The 19,130-nt window shown below is 46.5% G+C and overlaps 1 protein-coding gene and 1 pseudogene across 2 annotated transcripts in view; both read left to right on the top strand.

The window, feature by feature from the left end:
- Positions 1 to 463: 463 nt before the first annotated feature.
- Positions 464 to 769, top strand: LOC102924701 (NADH dehydrogenase [ubiquinone] 1 beta subcomplex subunit 2, mitochondrial pseudogene; annotated as a pseudogene).
- Positions 770 to 8,024: 7,255 nt separating this feature from the next.
- Positions 8,025 to 19,130, top strand: part of Cul5 (cullin 5) — a 44,886-nt gene continuing 33,780 nt past the window's right edge. Inside the window, exons 1-3 of one of the 2 annotated variants that reach the window (XM_006972316.4) lie at positions 8,025 to 8,621; positions 14,204 to 14,313; positions 18,893 to 18,992. In XM_006972316.4, the coding sequence (XP_006972378.1) occupies positions 8,598 to 8,621; positions 14,204 to 14,313; positions 18,893 to 18,992 (234 nt within the window). In that variant the 5' untranslated portion in view covers positions 8,025 to 8,597. The remainder of the gene's footprint in view (positions 8,622 to 14,203; positions 14,314 to 18,892; positions 18,993 to 19,130) is intronic. The other variant, XM_076576284.1, reaches the window with a different exon arrangement.

Genomic DNA, 19,130 nt, shown 5'->3' with positions numbered 1-19,130 from the left:
GCTAAGCTCCCAATGAAAGAAAATAATCAGGTACCTACAGTACTCACCCCCCCACACACACAAGCGCAGAGAACACCATATAAGAGGATGGAAAGAGCCGGGCTGTTGGTGGCACATACCTTTAATCCCAGCACTTACACTGGGGTCTCTGTGAGTTCGAGGTCAGCCTGGTCTACACAGTGAGTTCCAGGAAAGGCACAAAGCTACACATAGAAACCCTGTCTCAAAAAAAAAAAAAAAAAAAAAAAAAAAAAAAAAAAAAGGAAAACAAAAAAAAAAAAAAAAAAAAGAGGATGGAAAGACTATAAACCAGAGGAAGGGAAGGCACATTGTATAGCTACTTCCTCCTTATTCAAACATTTCCTTCCCAAAGAGAGGAGGGAAGCTAATGAGACTCAGGAAACAAAACCCAGAAAGCTCAAAGTCTGGGAGGGCTGGAGATTGGGCTCCGTTCCCAGCTAGTATGTCTGTGCTGACCTGGCGGGCACCTTTTGGTCGCATCGGAGGCCGTCTGCTCTGGGGCGGCTGGAGACGGTGGAGTCCATCATGCTGGAGGTGGTGTGCACATTCCGCCCAAGTACAGGGAGTTTCCCAACTTTATCCAAAACCAGGTGAGCCAGGGTGAGTTCTTAAGCTCACTCATGTGGTTCTGGATTCTCTGGTGCTTTGGGCATGACTTGGACGCTGTGCTGGGCCACTTTTCATACCCAGATCCTTCACCGTGGACAGATGAAGAATTGGGGATCCCTCTTGATGAAGAGGAGTGAGAGCAAAACTCAACTCTGTACAAGAGCAAGTTTCCACAGGCCACAGTAGCAGCAGAAGCTGAAACAACTAGAACAGCTGTCTTTTTCATTGGCAACCACAGTAATCCCAGCTGTGGCACTGGGGGCACGTCCATGGGGCGCTGTGTTCACATCTGTGTGAGGGTGAGCTGCTCTCCAGGTCTCCTTATCTCCCCACTCCTTATGTGTAAAGCCACCTGGAACATGGTCTACAACAGTGAATTTAAGCAGGATAATCCCCTTAGTTCTTTTCTTTAGAAGCAAAGAATTACTTAATAGCAAACTTGAAATACATTCTTTTGTTTAGAAGAAAAAAAAAAAAGAAAGAAAGCTCAAAGTCATCTATATACTTAAAGGCACAGAAAACCCCTGTTCTATATGGTCCCAAGTGATCTACAACAGCCGCACTTTCCATTTGGAATGAGTGAGCTTATGAAATACACAGCAAGCAGAAGTAGAATAGAAATTAGTAGACAGCAAAACATCCAGCAGAGACAACTGGAGTAATGCACCTGAGAAAGCCAACAAAAGGTCACCCCATCAAATGCAGGGCTTACAAACATCCAGCGACACCAACTGTGGAAGCCCCACTGAAGCTGTCAGCTGGAGTTCCCAAGTCACAGAACAGGGGCTACAGTAAAGGCTTCCAAGTAAAAGAACAAAGGGCAGCAGATAGCTAACATCACGAAGAAAGCCCAGTGCTTACAAATATGCAGGAAAAATTACTGAGGAGGTTGGGGCAGGCAGTTTCTGACTGAACTTTCTCTCCATGGATGAGTTGCCTGAGGTTGAACTTCCAGCTTCCTATTCCCACGTCTTAGAGTTTTTCATTGTGAAGAGACACCATGACCATAGCAACTCTTATAAATGGGGGTTGGCTCACAGGTTCAGAGGTTAGTCCATTGTCCTTATGGTGGGAAGCATGATGGTGCTGGAGGAGTGGAGAGTTCTGTATCTAGATCAGCAGGCAGCAGGAAGAGAGAGTACGCCACTGGGCCTGACTTGAGCTTCTGAAACCTCAAAGCCCATCCCAGCCACACACAAGGCCATGCCTCCTAACAGAGTCATTCCCTGGCTCCTAGAGAGCATTCAAATCTACGAGTCAATGGGGGACATTCTTACCCAAAGCACCAGACCACTGCAGGCATGTTTTATGTTGTGGGACAAACACTAGAAACTTTGCTTGGAAACAGTTTCCTTTCTGTTTGTTCTCAAAGATACAATCTTTCCAATACTCTTGGGAGCTTGCTGTTTTCTTTTCCCCTTGTTACAGTTACTGGGCCATTTTTAGGGGAAGTAGGGAGGGCTTTCACGATCTTTGTTTGTAACAAGCTAACAACACATTACCAATATAATGAACATTATATTCATGAACCTCCAAGATTCATCAGGCCCCTCCCCAAGGCTATAGATGCAGTAACAGCAGTAACTATTGCTGAAGGAAACTCTGGCCAGCTGAACTGCCTGTAAATTTCTCAATGAGCTTCGTGGGCACATCATCTGTAAGTCCTCACACACAATGGGCAGGGCTTTTCAGTGGTGCAACAAGAGTCAACCATACTCCTATCAGTAACTCCAATAAACTTATTGGCTCACTAAGCTGGACTGAGGTGAAGTCTTCTTTGGTCTCTTGTCGTACACTATTTGGGGAAGATGCATGTTTATTCAGGTTCCCTGAAGAGAAGTCACACAGCAGTTACTCTTCATTACCCTAGAAAATGTGGTACTTTGTATATTGGGGTACTAAGTGCCATCCTCTTTGTTCATAAAGACTTTGATTCTCAGAATTCTCCCTCTTTCTTTTTAAAAAGGATTTATTTTTACTTATGTGTATGTGTATCTCTGTGTGTATGCTTAAGAGTGTAGTGGCCTTCAAAGGCCAGAAGTATTAGAACCCACAGAAATGGAGTTCTAGTGGGTGCTGGGAACAGAACTCAGAGATCCTCCCCAAGAGCAGTATGTTTTCTTCACCCCTGAATCGTCTCTCTGGCCCATTCTCCATTCTATTTCTCTCTCTCTCTTTTAACTTCTTTATTGATTCTTTGGGAGTTTTACATCATGTACCCTGCTCACCTCCTGGTTCCCCCATATCCCCTCCCCTCACCCCTGCAAAAACAAAGTAAACAAACAAGCAAACAAAAAACAGGAACAAATCAACCAACCAGCCAACTAACCAACCAACCAAAAATCCTCTTTGATTCTCCTCCTTTCCTGCCTCTCCAACACCTCTTCATTTGTCCTGGTGGCACTGGGGGTCTCCGGTGCCTTTTGTTCTATTAGCTGGTGGCACTAGGGGCCTCTTGTCCTATCAGCTTTACTTGCAAATATTCATTGCAATGAGTCACTGGTCTGATTCAAGGCCTCTGGTTTCTGATCCTCATCACTGGATCCTCACCAGAACGCCTCTGGGATATCCTGTGGCCACCCTGAGTCTTGGACATCCTGCTGGTATCCTTCAGGAGCTCTAGCAGGTCCTAGATGGGGTAGATGTTGGGTGGGCCTGGGTGGTAGCTGAGCTGGTCAGTCCAGGACACTGGGGCTACTGTCTCAGTTGAGGGGGCCGAGTCAGTTCCCCTATGCCCATGACTTCAGGGTCAGCTCACCCTTGCCTGTGGTGAGGGGTGGGGCCATCTTCTTTCTGGAGTGCAGGAGCCAGCTCCCGCCCTTTAGTGTCCAGCAAGAGGCAAGGCCACCCCCTTCTCTCTCCCTTCTCTCGCCAGAGGTAGCGTGCACCCCCCCTCTCTCTCCTTCCCTCCATTCTCTCTCCCCTCCCCCCAAGCCCCCAAATAAACCTGCCACATGGAAAAAGAAAAAGAGGCAAGGCCAGCTTTCCCTGAGCCAGCAAAGGGAGGGGCCGGCTTAGTATGTCCTCTTGATCTCCTCTGGTTCCCATGGCCCCCTGAAGTGACATGGGCCAGACATCCACACAGACTCCAGCTGCAGCTGGACCACAGATCCAGACATGGCTCCTGGCAGCAGCATGGGCCTAGACGACATCCTGGCTCTGGGTGGAAGCACAGGTGGGGATGGCTCTGGCAGCAGCGTGGTCCCTGGACACCACCAAAGCCTCAGGTTGTGGCCCCAACCCTGGGTTTCTATGTGACCTTTGGTGGCAATACAGGACTCAGACTTCAGCACAGATGCCAGCTGTGGTAGGACTGCAGACCCAGACATGGTCCTTGGCATCAGTTGGGTCTGGATGTCACCACTGCCCCTGGTGGCAGTGCAGGCCACTCAGATCGGCACTGGTCCCAGTGGCAGTGTGGCCCTCAGACACCAACATGTCCCCAGACCTTGGGCATCTGCATGGCCTTCGATGGTAAAAGGAGCTTCAGACACCAGCACAGACCCTGGCTGCAGTATGGTCAAGGCCATGGATTCAAACATGGTCCTCAGTTGCAGCTCTGGCCTGGACATACATCACTATGGCATTGAGTAGCAGTGCAGGCCACTCAGATCTGCATGCATCATGGCCCTCGGATATCAACCTGGACTCAGGTCACTGACCAGACCCTGGGCATCCTCATGGTCCTCGGTGGCAACAGGAGCCACATATGTCAATCCGGACCCTGGCCGCTATAGGGCCATAGACCCAGACATGGTCCTCAGCAGCAACCTGGCCCTGGATGACACCATGGCCCCGGGTGGCAGCCCAGGCCACCCAGATCTGTATGGCCCCTATTGTGGTATGCCTCCCAGACTCCAACAAGGCTGCAGGCTGTGGCCCAGATCCCAGGCCTCCATGTGGGCCCTAGTGGCAACCTGTGCCACAGACTTCAACACATACCCCAACTGGACCCAGACGTGACCCCAGGCACCAGCTAGGCCCAGTGGACACCCTAGCTCCAAGTGGTAGCCCCGGCCACTCAGATAGGAATGGCTCTGGCAGGAGCATGATCCCCAGACACCAACAAGACTACAGGGTGTTGCCCAGACCCTAGGCTTTATGTGACCTTTGGTGACAACATTGGTCAAGGACATTAATACAGACCTTGGTTGAGGTAGGACCATGGACCCAGACATGGTCCTTGGCATTAGCCTGGGTCTGGTTGTCACCATGGCCCCAGGTGGCATTAAGGCCACCCAGATCAGCATGGCCCCAGTGGCAGCATGGTCCACGGACCCCCAATATGGTCCCAGGTGGCGGCCCAGACCACTGGTATCAGAATGACCCTCAATGGCAACAGAAGCCATCCATGGACATCAACTCACACCCTGGCTGCTGTAGGACCAGGGACCCAGACATGGCCCTCAGTGGCAAGCAGACCTCTCCCATCAGCCTACTCCACACTGTCTTTTACCACAGCCCCAGGTGGCAAGCAGACATCCAACACCAGCCTACTGCTCACCGTCTTCACTTCTCCCTTTCTGCCTCTTTCCACAGTGTGAACCATTCTGCTTCTGTTTTTCTCCCATTTCTCCAGCACACATTTGCTTATCATAATGGGCACTGGGAGGTGCTGTGGGGTGCTCTGTATGTTAAATGTGTTGCTCTGATTGGTTAATAAATAAAACACTGATTGGCCAGTAGCCAGGCAGGAAGTATAGGCGGGACACGGAGAGAAGAGAATTCTGGGAACAGGAAGGCTAAGGCAGGGAGACGCTGCCAGCTGCCATGATGAGGAGCGGGATGTAAAGTACCAGTAAGCCACAAGTCATGTGGCAAAGTATAGATGAGTAGAAATGGGTTAATTTAAGATAAAAGAATTAGATAACAAGAAGCCTGCCACGGCCATACAGGTTGTAAGCAATATAAGTCTCTGTGTGTTTACTCGGTTGGGTCTGAGTGGCTGCGGGACTTGCGGGTGAGAGAGATTTGTCCTGACCGTGGGCCAGGCAAGACTGGAGAAAACTTCAGCTATAGGGTGGACCCATGGCTATCTTTCCCCCTAGCCAGGGCCTTGAGGACCCCGGCTGGCCTGTGGCTGGCTAGTCCCGGTCTGAGCAGAACCTCATCAGGCGGGGCATAGATTTCTTCCTGTCAGCCAGGGCCTTGAGGACCCCAGTTGGCCTGTGGCTAGTTAGTCCCTGTCTGATCTCCCTTCTATTTCTGCATTGTCTGCTTTTTTGTTTTTCCTTACAGCTCTTCTCAAATGTGAATTTTAATTAATATTTAAGGTCTCTGCAAGAAGTAATCAATTCTAGCATTTGATGTATTAATCTATTAAAATGTACAGAATCCTGTCTTACATATAGTAAGCATTATACTCTTAACTCTTATTACACTGAATGCCTATATGTATAATAAATCATACATTGTTTTATATCATTATCATATTTAATGTTTAAAAAATTTTAAATTTGTGTGTATGGATTTTCTCCTGCATGTATATTTGTGTGCCATGTGCATGCCTGGTGCCTATAGTGGTCAGACAGAAACCGCCTGTGAGTCCCCTATAGCTGCTGGAAATTAAACCCAGGACCTCTGAAAGAGCAGCCAGTGCTCTTAACCTCTGGGCCATCTCTCCAGCCTTTCTATTTAATCTCTGCAATAGCTCTATGATTGTAGATGCTTTCATACTGATTTCACAAGTGAGGAGACAAAGACTTACTGTGGTTAAGTAAATCACCAATGTCTAAGGGAAGTGGCGCTCTTATCCCAGCTCAAGCACCATTTTCTTTTTCTTTTTCTTTTCTTCCGAGACAGGGTTTCTCTGTGTAACAGCCCTGGTTGTCCTGGAACTAGCTCTGTAGACCAGGCTGGCCTCAAACTCACAAAGATCCACCTGCTTCTGCCTCCCAAGTGCTGGGATTAAAGGCGTGTGCCATGACTACCTGGCTGGCACCATTTTCTTATGACAGGATCTCACTGTATAGCTCTGGTGGCCAGAACTCACTAGAGTGCTGGGATTAAAGGCTTGCTCCACCACACCCAGCCCAAAGCAGATACAAGGAATTCTTCACCATTTTGGAGGCATACACCTGTAATCCCAGCACTCACTCTGGAGGCAGAGGCAGGTGGAGCTCTGTGTCTTTTAGGTCAGCCTGGTCTACACAGAGAATTTCTGGCCATCCAAGTCTACACAGAAAGACCTCTTAAACAAACAAAGCTTTCTGGAATGTCTGGGGCAAAAGTAGATTTGAGGTATCTTAATCTATGAAATAAAAACCTTTAGAGTGGAACCTGAAAGTCCGCTTTTCTAAAAAGCACCCCGGGTTATTTTTAATATACAATTAATACAATATACAACGAATCAACAATATTTGAGAAACTTTTTAATATACTGTAATGCACACAGAGGAAACAAATGAGAAAATCAAAACATAATTCTAACAACGAAGATCTTATGAGGCAGGAGGGAAGAGAGCAGAGAACTTTCTTTTTTGTTTTTGTTTTGTTTTGTATTTCCAATACAGGGTTTCTTTGTGTAACTCTGGCTGTCCTGGAACTCTCTTTGTAGACCAGGGCTGGCCTCAAACTCACAGAGATACTGTGATTAAAGGCCTGTGCTACCACCACTGAGAACTCTTTTTAAGGTATTCCAAATGTTACATTTTTACCAATGAAGTTGATATTTTCTTTATTTGGTACTGGATATCGAACTTAGAGCCCAAATGCTAGGCAAGGCCAGCCTGGTCTACAAAGGGAGTTCCAAGACAGCCAGGGTTACACAGGGAAGCCCTATCTCGAAAAACCAAAACATTTTTTTAAATTTTTGTAATTAAAAAGCAACAATAGCCAGGCGGTGGTGGCGCACGCCTTTAATCCCAGCACTCGGGAGGCAGAGCCAGGTGGATCGCTGTGAGTTCGAGGCCAGCCTGGGCTACCAAGTGAGCTCCAGGAAAGGCACAAAACTACGCAGAGAAACCCTGTCTCGAAAAACCAAAAAAAGAAAAAAAAAAGCAACAAAAAACTCGCCCCCAAAACAACACCCCCTCCCCCCAAAATACTGTTAGGAACTTGCACAATGCAATAACAGCCAACCTGTGGGATCCCTATATAAATTATATTCTCTTCTCTTGTTCGGAGATTCATGATTCAAAGCGACACAATTTGGAGAAAATGGTATAGGATGCTCCAGGTCTAGGATACGTTTTAAGGAAACCAAGATTAATAACCCACCACTTCTTGAACAAGTCGGGCATTTCTGAGCAGAGTGATGACAGTGAACACGTTGGTACACTCCTTCACTAAACAAGTAATTTCCCGGTCAGTCTTTAGGGAGGGCAGCAGTCAATAGCCTTCTCGGCTAATCTAACCCAGAGCTCTGAATGGTCATCCCCGGATCTGGGGCGAGTGGGGGGTGGGGTGGGGGTGGGCGCCGGCTCCGGCCAATAGAGGGCGCCCTCCTACCCTCGGCCGGGCCTCCGGACCCAGCGGCGGGCAGGCTCCTCGGTGGCTCCCAAGCACGCCTCCGCCCGCAGCGTCACGTGATGCCACCACGGAACCCGAGGTGCCAGGCCTAAGCCGACTTAAAAGTCGTTGCCGGTGGCCGCCGCAAGTGCAACCCCAGAGGCTCACCCGGAGACGAGTGCGGGAGGCCCCGGGGAGGTCGATGCTACCTCTTCCCGGCCAGGGCGGCTCCCGGCCCCTTCCCACCGTCCGTCGCTCGCGTCTCCTGGAGCCTCGGCACGCACTCACTCGCGCGGGCAGGCCCCGCCGGGGACTATGTAGCGGCAAAGCCTGAGGGAGCACGGCTGCCCGGACCGACCGAGCTCAGCGCGGACGGCACGCAGCCTCGGCGTCCTCCCCGCCCGGGATCTCCGCCGCGGCCCGCGGGGCCCTGCTGGGAACTCCGGCCTCCCGAGGAGGCCTGGCCCCGAGCGCCGCCAAGTCTCGCCTCGTCTCGCGAGAGCCCAAGTTGAAGGAACATGGCGACGTCTAATCTGTTAAAGGTAAGCCCCCTGCCTCCCGCCGGGCGTCTGCTCGCGGCCGACGCGTTTAGTTCCTGGGGCAGGGCCGGGCTCGGCGTGAGCGGCGAGGTGTTGAGGGTGGTTCAGGGTTGGGCACCGGGAGGTGAGTGTCCCGTCCCCCCCCAGCACCCCGACGCCGGGCCCTGGCTTCGGGCTCCGGAGGCTGCCGCGGGTCCTCCCGCTGACAGAGTGCCTGGCTCGGGGCGATGCTTTCAAGGGACCAGCCCAGGCTGCGAGTGAGCGCAGGGTCGCTGGGCCCTCGCCAACCCAGCCATTGTGACTCTCGGGGTCCGTTTCTTCCGAAGCGGGAGTCAAAGACATGATAGGGACAATCTCAACAAAATGCTACCTACTCGGGTTCAATGACTGGGGACCCCCCACAACACACACACACTCCCCAGTTCCTTAATTTCTGTTCTCACTCCGTCTTCAGGAAACGCGAGTCGACAGCAGTGTCTCCCACTCTCCCCCCTTTCCCCCTTCTCTGCATGTTACACCTCCCAGCTCTCATTCTTGACTTCATATTTCCACCCTTCTTTTTTGTTGTTCCTTGAGGAACGGTCTCCCAAGCTCGGCTACCCTTATAGGACATCGGATGGCACCCGGTGAAGTGCTACCATCGTTTTAGGTTGTAGGAAAGTTTTTCTTTTTTTTTTTTTTTTTGGTTTTTCGAGACAGGGTTTCTCTGTGTAGCTTTGCGCCTTTCCTGGAACTCACTTGGTAGCCCAGGATGGCCTCGAACTCACAGAGATCCGCCTGGCTCTGCCTCCCGAGTGCTGGGATTAAAGGCGTGCGCCACCACCGCCCGGCTGGAAAGTTTTTCTTAATCAAAGAAGACATTGAAAAGTTTCAAATACCAAAAGAGGTCCGGGGGAAGGGGGGGGGGCAGCAGATGTTGTTTAAAAAAAGTTAGGAAAGGACCTAGGAAGACTCGGGGTGACTTTGATCTATGTTTGTGTTTTAAGTAAGAATCCTGTCCTAAACGTACCTACTGAAATGGGAGTAGCGATTACCTGAAGAAATATAAACACTGTTTTCAGGTTGTGTGGATGAATAATAACAATGAAATAGAAAATGCCCACCCCCCCCCAAAAAAAAACCCAAACAAAAAACCTGGGTCTCTTTAACCACATCTTGCCAGAACTTGCTGTATAACCCAGCAGGCCTCAAACTCACAGAAATCCTCCTGCCTCCGTGCTGAGATTGAAGATCTGCATCACCACCCTGCGGAGTCCTTTACAAGGACCTAAATTCCCTGAATTTCCATGTCTTGGTTTTTCAAGACAGGGTTTCTCTGTGTAGTCTTAGCTGTCCTTGAAGTAGCTCTATAGAACAAGGTGGCATTGAATTCAGAGATCTGCCTGCCTCTGCTTCCGAGGGCCATCATCGCCCTGTTAATCTGCCTGTCTCGCACATCCCTCCCCAGTGGTAGGATTAAAGGGATGTACCACCACACCCATCTGAATATTTCTGTTTCTTAAGAGCTATATGACTTTGAGTTTCTTAACCTCTGCTCAAGTGTTTTCTTTCGGGAAATTGAAATTATCAGTACCATTTTTCATAGCACTATTGTGTTGATCAAATGAATTATGTAAAAATGCTTAAAAGGCCGGGCGGTGGTGGCGCACGCCTTTAATCCCAGCACTCGGGAGGCAGAGCCAGGCGGATCTCTGTGAGTTCGAGGCCAGCCTGGGCTACCAAGTGAGCTCCAGGAAAGGCGCAAAGCTACACAGAGAAACCCTGTCTCAAAAAACCAAAAAAAAAAAAAAAAATGCTTAAAAGGCAATGATGACAATTAATATATAATCCACTAAAGCACTAGAGCTACTGTGCCTATTCCTGTAAGAAAACAAAACACAGAGCCCCTTTTTTGAAAAACAAAAACAGTTGAAGCTGGGCCTGGGGGTGCAGGTCATTCCCAATATGGAAGTCACTGAAGCAGGAGGATCATGAATTCTAGCCTCAACTCAGAGATCCACCTGCCTCTGCCTCCTGAGTGCTGGGATTAAAGGAGTGTGTCACCACCACCAGGTTCTATTTCACTATTTTATCTCTTAGTACTGATCTGATCTCTATCTGACCCTATCAATTTCTTGCTTAGATACTCTCCATAGCTCGATCATTTGAGACCTTCCTAGTTGACTCTTAATAAGAAACTAAAAAGAAATTAAACTAAAATAGGAAGCATAGCTGTTCTCAGCACAAGCTTCTTAACATTTGGAAGGAAGGAAAATGAAAATATAAATGAGCAATTCTAAGTGTCTAGAATTTATCCATTATTAAAGTTGTTTATTAGACAACAACATGCAAGGTACCATGAAGAATACAAAAATCATAATGCCCATGCTCTATGGGAGTTCATCATACTCAAAGAGAAGGTGGTACTAATGGTTTTTATCTAAGGCCGACATTTCTGAAATGTTACTTCAAGCCCTAAAGATTAAGGAAATTCCTGATGGAATAATTAAAGAATTTTATGAAGAGAGCATTGGAGCTGAATCTTGAAGAATGGGTTTTCTGTGTGTTTGCATGTGTGAATGTGTGCACATGAAGGTGCACATGTATATGCTTGAAGGTGGAAGCCAGGGGTCAACTTCAGGTTGTCTCCTTGTTCTTTGACATGGTGACTCTCACTTGGCTAGAATTTGCCAGTTAGCCTAGACTGGCTTAGAGGGAACCTCAATCAGGAACACACCATCACTGCTTTACCAACCAGTACTGGGATTACACAAGCACCTCTGTCATCAGTGTATTGTTTGGTTTTATTAAAACATGGGTTCTGGAAGATTGACCTCATGTTTCCTCATTTTTATAAGAGACTTACCAACTGAGCCATTGCTGTCTTCTGGGTGTTTTTTTTTTTTTAAATATCTTTTTCAAATTTTATTTTTATTGGAAAAATTTATTTTATGTGTAGAGTATGTAAATGCACTGTGTGCAGTGCTCACAAAGGTCAGAAGAGGGTATTTGATTCCTTGGAACTGGAGTTAGAGACGGTTGTGAGGCACCATGAGAACTGAACCTGGGTCCTTTAATCCCAGCACCTGTGAGGCAGAGGTAGGTGGATCTCTGAGTTTGAGGCCAGAGCAAGTGAAAGTTCCAGGACAGCCAGGGCTATACAGAAAGTTCCTGTTTCAAATAAAATAAATAGAAGAACCTGTGATAAGGGTTAGGACTATAACACTTGTCTAGCATGTGCAAGGCCCTAGATTCAAGCCTCTGTACCTCAAAAATGAAAATCAGCAAGTAGAAAAAAACTACAATAAAAGATTAAAGTGATCAATATCCTCGGAAAAAACCATTTGTGTGAGTTGGCAGGATGGGTCACAAGTAAAGTGTTTATTGTCAAGCCTGGTAACTTGGGTTCAATCCTCTGTTACCCACGTGGTGGAAGGAGTGAACCTACTGTCCAATTGTCCTCTGACCTCCAAATGCATGCAGTGGCACTCCTGAGCCCACATAAGATAAATAAGGATAATTTTAAAAAGTGAAAGTTCTCGGGCAGTGGTGGTGTGTGCCTTTAATCACAGCACTGGGGAGGCAGAGAGCGGCAGGCAGATGGATCTCTGAGTTCGAGCCCAGTCTGGTGTACAGAGCAAGTTAGAGGACACCAGAGCGACACAGAGAAACCCTATCTCATAAAAAAGATGTTAGATCACAAAGCACCATGTCATTTTACCTAAGAGACTTGAGCACTCAAAGATTTCGTTATCCATGAAGGACCCTGGATCCCGTGTGTGTGTGTGTGTGTGTGTGTGTGTGTGTGTGTGTGTGTGTGTGTGTGTGTGTGTGTGTTGCATGTTGCATGTGGTGTGTATGCACATGTGTGTGGGGTGCAGAGGCCAGGGTAGGATGATGAAGGTCCTGTCCTATTTATGCCTTACTCCCTTGAAGTGCAGGGTATTTCACTGAACCTGGAGCTCGGCTAGTGGACAGCAAGCCCCAGTGATCTTCCCTTCTCTTCCCCACAATACTGGGATTATTGGCTAGCTCATGGCCGTGCCTGGCTTTTTATGTGGATGCTGGGAATTTGAACTCAGCATTGACAGCTGTACTTTGGATTTATTTTGTTATTTTGAATAGGGTCTCTGTATAGCCGTAGATGTCCTAGAACTCACTATGTAGACCAGGCTGGACTTGAACTCAAAAGGGTTCTGCTTCTCAACTGTTGGAATTGGTGACAGGTGCTAACACACCCAGTCTTTCTTTTTTTTTTTTAACTTTTAAAAGTGCTGATGTGCATGAATGTTTTATGTGCATATATGTGCACCATGTTCATGGATGGCGTCCCTGGAAGCCTGACGAGGGTGTCAGATCCCTTGGAACTAGAATCAGACTTTGTGAGTGACCATGTAGGTACTGGAAACTAAACCCCAGTCTCTGCAAGAGTAGCAAGTGCTCTTAACTGCTGAACCATCTCTCTAGTCTTATAGCTTTACTTTGTGTGAAGTTTAGAACAGCTACAAAATTAAAGGGTTCACTCTCTGTTATATAGCCGCTCACTTCCAACACCAGAAAGACACAGGATTTACTGCAAGCCGGTATAATCATTGCTATTTGTTATGTGACATAAGGTCAGTTAAAGGGAGAGAAGCACAGGACAGAGTCTAGGAGGTCCCAAGCACAGCTTCTGCTGTCCTCCCTGTAGTCTGCAGACATGTCTCTTCTGATGTCAGTGTATGACAACATACACAGATGAATGCCCAAGGGAGCTTATCTGACTTTCCCTGGCTAGTTTGTGTGGAACGGCTTCACAAAGTTCCCATGGTTGCTTGTCTCATACTCAGGACCTAAGGTTCTCAGGGTCATACTAGGTACACATTCCATTTGTTCAGGGGTTATCTACTAGAAGGAGCCAAGAGGAAAGGCCAGAGTCTTTAGAGCAAATTCTTCACTGTACACTTTGGTGAAGTCAATCTTAGTATTGAGGTCTCTTCCCCCACCCACTCTTGGATTGAGGCCAGGGCCTCATGCACAGTGATTGGGCCTATAATTCCAGCCGATAATTCAGCCCAGATGTTTGTTTATAGTTACCTTTCCTGGATTCTCTGCTGTAAGATTAAGCCTATATGAACTCTGGTCTGGTCCTGGCCTCTACTTGTGGATGATAGCTGTGTAGCTTGGTTTGTTTGTGGGGCTCCTAGCAGTGGGATCAAGACCTGTCCCTGGCACATGAGCTGGCTTTTGGGGAACCTATTCCCCATGCTGGGATGCTTCATCCAGCTTTGATACACAGGGAGGAGCTTGGTCCTGCCTCAACTTGCTATGCCATGCTTTGTTGACTCCCATGGGAGGCCTGCCACTTTCTGAATGGAGGAGTGGATGGGGGAAGGGTAGATGGGAGGGGAGGAGAGGGAACTGGAAGAGAGGAGGGGAAACTGGTTGGTATGTAAAATAAATGAAAAAATTTAATGAAAGAAGGAAATCTGGTCTGGAAAACTGTCTTTAAATTTGATAACTGTTTTTCTTGGTATCTCATAAAAGGTTTTGCATATTTTTAAATAATGTGAGATTTTTAAAATTGCTTTAAAATTAAACTATCTTTTATCTCTTTTATTTTAAAGAATAAAGGTTCTCTCCAGTTTGAAGACAAGTGGGATTTTATGCGTCCAATTGTTTTGAAGCTTTTACGCCAGGAATCTGTAACAAAACAGCAGTGGTTTGATCTGTTTTCGTAAGTAATCCAGTAATTCTATTTGCTAACAGTACAGATTTTGGTGTCTTTCTATACTTAAATGGATAGTATGAGTTAAGTGATCTTTGTGTTGCGGATTCCCAAGACAGACTCCAGGTTTCCTGATCTGCTATGACCTCACAAGCCTGACCTAACAGGGAAAGGCACGTAGTATGTAGTTGGGAGATTTAAGGAGGAGATTAAGCACACATTTCCAAGACTCTTTTTCCAGAGAATTCACATGGGACATTAAAATTATTTTTATGTGTATGAGTATTTTGCTGCATGTATGTGTGTGTACCACATGTGTACTTGGTACTGGTGGAGGTCACAAGAGGGTGTTAGATCCCTTGGATATGGAGTTAGTAAGCCATCATAATGGGTGCTAGAAACTGACCTCAGGTCCTCTGCTAGAGCATCAAGTGCTCTTTACTGCTGAGCCATCTTTCTAGTCCTGGGACATTTAATTTCTTCAGCAGCAAGATTGGCAGCATGTGATATGTTACCAAGAGTCAAGAGTAAGTATTCAGTATAAATCATGTTTATATCAACAGTTTAAGTACACTGAACCAGTGTTACCATTTCGGGAAGTTTTTTTTGTTTGTTTCCTCTGTGTAGCTTTGGAGCCTGTCCTGGAACTCCCTCTGTAGACCAGGCTGGCCTTGAACTCGCAGAGATCCCCTGCCTCTGCCTCCCAAGTGCTGTGATTAAAGGCGTGCGCCACCACACTGGCAGGAAGTTTTATTTAAGTGTTCTCAGATAAAGGCTAACCTTACAACAGATTTTCTAAGGAGTTCAATCTCAGGCCTGCTTTGCTGCTGCTCAGCCTTTGGCCACATGTCTTCAGAGCACAATTATTGAGTAGTAGTCTCCATGAGGCAGTGCAGCAAGTTAAAACAACTCCATCAATCACAGAGTTTACCTTAGAAAAGCAAATGGCTTTCTCCTTCAGTTTCTGTGTGAACTTTCTAGATTTGTTTAATTTAATATGGGTGAGTGTTTTGCCTGTATATATGCAGGTACATTGTATACATATCTGGTGCCTGCAGAAAGAAACCAGTAGAATATGTCAGATCCCCTTGAACTATAAGCCTCTATGTGGGAGATGAGAACTGAACCAAGTCCTGGGAGAGTAGCGGGTATTCCTAACCACTGAACCATTTCTCCAGTGTCCTCACCCTCACACTTCTTTTAAAAAGTAACTTTTGAGCTGGGCAGCTGTGGTGCACGCCTTTAATCCCAGCAGAGATTAGGCAGATCTCTGTGAGTTCGAGCAAGATCCAGGACAGACACCCAAACTACACAGAGAAACCTTGTCTCAAACAACAAAAAGAAAACAACTAACTTTTGGTCTATAGATGTACCTCAGTGGTATTTGCTTAACATGACCCAGACCCTGGTTTAATCCCAGAGCCTGAAGCATTAATTCAGGCATAGTTTAAGCAACCCTGAAAGGCTTCCAGGGCTGAGGTAGTTAGTGTCTTTGGTTAGGTAAGGCATGTACACAAGCATATTTAATTCCAGAGGACACATTTTACCACTGTAAACAAAGATTTTTAAGTTGTTAGGCTATAGCAAGCAAAGCCTATCAGTGTTGTGGAACCACTCACCTTGGGCGTCCCAGTTACTTCAGCCAGCTAATTGAGTGCAGGCAGGGACCTCAGGCTCCTGTGCTGTCCCTGTCTGCAGCTTACCTGTCACCACTGAGGTGGAAATCTATCTGCAAGTGCAGTGCATGCAAGTGCAGACAGAAATGGGGCTTATCCCAGCTGTCTCACAGTCAGCGCCAGGCCGTATGATTGTGTGCTTGCAATCTCAGTTGAAAGCACCACAGCAGCTTTCCTTTTCCAGTTTCTGGCCATTTTTCTTTAAGGGGAAGCATTCAGCAGTAACTATGAAAAGCAGGGCGTGATGATCTTTCTCTTGAACTTGTGTCTTCCAGGTGCTGTATTTATTTTTCTCATATAAAATCAGTGTACCCTATTCAGTAATGAACTTCAGTTTTTTTTTTTAATTCATTCAGAACTGAGAAGAGCAGAAGCATTTTTTTTTTTTTAAATAGAAAAGATAGCTTTGTAACTTAACTAGAAAAAACATGGTGTGTTTATGAATTGGTCAGGATGAAATCTCCAAACTTCAAAACTTCTCTGAATAGGTTTATGTTGCAACAGGAAAAGACACTAAGTTACAAGAAACATAAAATATTGTTGTGTAGCTAGAGTTTTCCGCCTTGCCCACAGTCAGGACAAATCAACAGCTTTTGCAATCAAATGTTTTTCTTCAGTTACAAATATCAAAGAGAACATAATCCAGATTCTCTGTGTGGTAGCCATCTTTACATGGCTTATTTTTTATATTACCTTGAGCCTATTGCTTAAACTGCAGCCTTTTAAGCCTGAAACGGCGCTGCGGCTGCTGGCTCCGCCCACTTCAGCTTCCCAACATGGCAATGGTACCTTTTCTGCCAGCTCTGGGAGCCATCCTGGGTCTATGCTTTTATCCAAGCAGTGTGTAGCCCAGAAACCTCTTTTTGTTTTGTACTAGCAAAAGTTAAATCCACCATGCAGCTTAATGTGCCACTTGCAGAGGCCTCATTCCCGCCATACTGCAGATCAAGCTCGCACGCTAGGAACCCGCCAGTAGCTCAAACCGGCAGGCTGCCGCTCCTTTGAGAGAGACAATTAGGAAGCTGTTTTTAGCTCCATTTTAGAATCTTTTCTCAGGTTTTAGGTAGAAACTCTTGCCAACACGTTGGGCGCCATTTGTAGCTAGAGTTTTCCGCCTTGCCCATAGTCAGGACAAATCTTTGTCACCCGCCAGTCCCACAGCCGCTCAGACCCAACCAAGTAAACACAGAGGCTTATATAGCTTACAAACTGTATGGCCGTGGCAGGCTTCTTGCTAACTGTGCTTATAGCTTAAATTAATCCATTTCCATAAATCTATACCTTGCCACGTGGCTGGTGGCTTACCGGCATCTTCACATGCTGCTGGTCATGGCGGCGGCTGCAGTGTCTCTCCGCCTCAGCCTTCCGCTTCCCAGAATTCTCCTCTCTCCTTGTCCCACCTACTTCCTGCCTGGCCACTGGCCAACCAGTGTTTTATTTATTGACCAATCAGAGCAATTTGACATACAGACCGTCCCACAGCATTGTTGGGTGATGGTGGTGCATGTATTTAATTCCAGCACTTTGGAGAGTTTGAGGCCAGCCAAGTCTATAGAACAAGTTCCAGGACACCCAGAGCTACACAAAGAAAACCTATCTCAAAACCAAACAAACAAACAAAAACCCAAAACATTGAGTATTAGTACATCCTTAACCATACCAGATCAATTACCAAGTAGTAGAATAGGGAAAAATCAAATATAGTCAGTGACTAGGGAGAGGACTCAGTATATCCAGTGCTTACAGTGCAAGCATGAGAACCTGAGTTTGACCCACAGAAATGGTGTGTACGTGTGTGTTAATATATGTGTGCACGTATCCCATGTGTATGTATATGCAGAGGCCAAGGATTGACTTTGGATGCCTTGCCTTCCTCTGTTGGCTTTTTATACCAAAGATTATAACAGAAGGTAGAAGAAAATAAATAATAAAGTCTTTACTTATTAAATCTGGAGCTCACCAGTTCAACTAAATTGGCTGGCTGGGCAAGCTTTCTTGGTTTGGTCCTCCTCTCTCTGCCTCCCAGTGCTGGGACTACAGGCATGTACCACACTCTGGGCTAATCAAAATTGATAGCAATTAATTTTGGGGATAGAGATTAGAAGACAGAGACATACTTTTTTTTAATTTTAAATTTAAATTTTTATTTATTTTTTTTTTTATTTTTTTTTTTTTTGGTTTTTTGAGACAGGGTTTCTCTGGGTAGCTTTGCGCCTTTCCTGGAGCTCACTTGGTAGCCCAGGCTGGCCTCGAACTCACAGAGATCCGCCTGGCTCTGCCTCCCGAGTGCTGGGATTAAAGGCGTGCGCCACCACCGCCCGGCTAAATTTAAATTTTTAAAGATTTATTATATATAGTGTTCCTTCTGCATGTATGCCTGCAGGCCAGAAGAGGGCACCAGATCTCACTACAGATGGCTGTGAGCCACCATGTGGTTGCTGGGAATTGAACTCAGGACCTCTGGAAGAACAGCTAGTGCTCTTAACCTCTGAACCATCTCTCCAGCCCTAGAGACATACTTTTATAATGAATTTTTATCTAACAAATAGAGAATTAAGGAAAGCAGCTAGGTGGTGGTGGCACACACCCACCTTTAATCTCAGCACTTGGGAGGCAGAGGCTGGTGGGTCTCTCTTGAGTTCTAGGACAGCCAGCACCACCCAGAGAAACCCTGTCTAGGGAAGAAAAAGAAAAAAAAAAAAAAAAAACGAACAGTAAACACTGGAAATAATAGAAACAGTTACCTGTTTGAGATAGCTTGCAAAGAGTACTTGGTTCTTGTGAAAGGGCTAGCACTATTATTTTTCCATGGGAGCTGTAGCACTGGACCAATGGAGAACTTAAAGTAAAGAATGCTTTGTCTCAGTTGCTGTCGCACTACTGATGTTTGCCCAACTGCTTTACTTTTACAGGGATGTACATGCAGTCTGTCTCTGGGATGAGAAAGGCTCATCAAAAATTCATCAGGCTTTAAAAGAAGATATTCTTGAGTTTATTAAGCAAGCACAGGCAGTAAGTAGTGCATGTTCCCATCCTTATTTTACATTTTTTTTACTTGTTGGTGTTCGGCATCAATTTCAGAGCCTTAGATGCTTAGTTAATAAGCATGTACTCATCAGTGAGCCACACCCCCATCCTTAGGCTTCTTTG

Source organism: Peromyscus maniculatus, chromosome 7 (genome assembly GCF_049852395.1).
Source record: "Peromyscus maniculatus bairdii isolate BWxNUB_F1_BW_parent chromosome 7, HU_Pman_BW_mat_3.1, whole genome shotgun sequence".
Classification (NCBI taxonomy): domain Eukaryota; kingdom Metazoa; phylum Chordata; class Mammalia; order Rodentia; family Cricetidae; genus Peromyscus; species Peromyscus maniculatus.
This window is presented reverse-complemented; position numbering and strand designations above follow the sequence as displayed.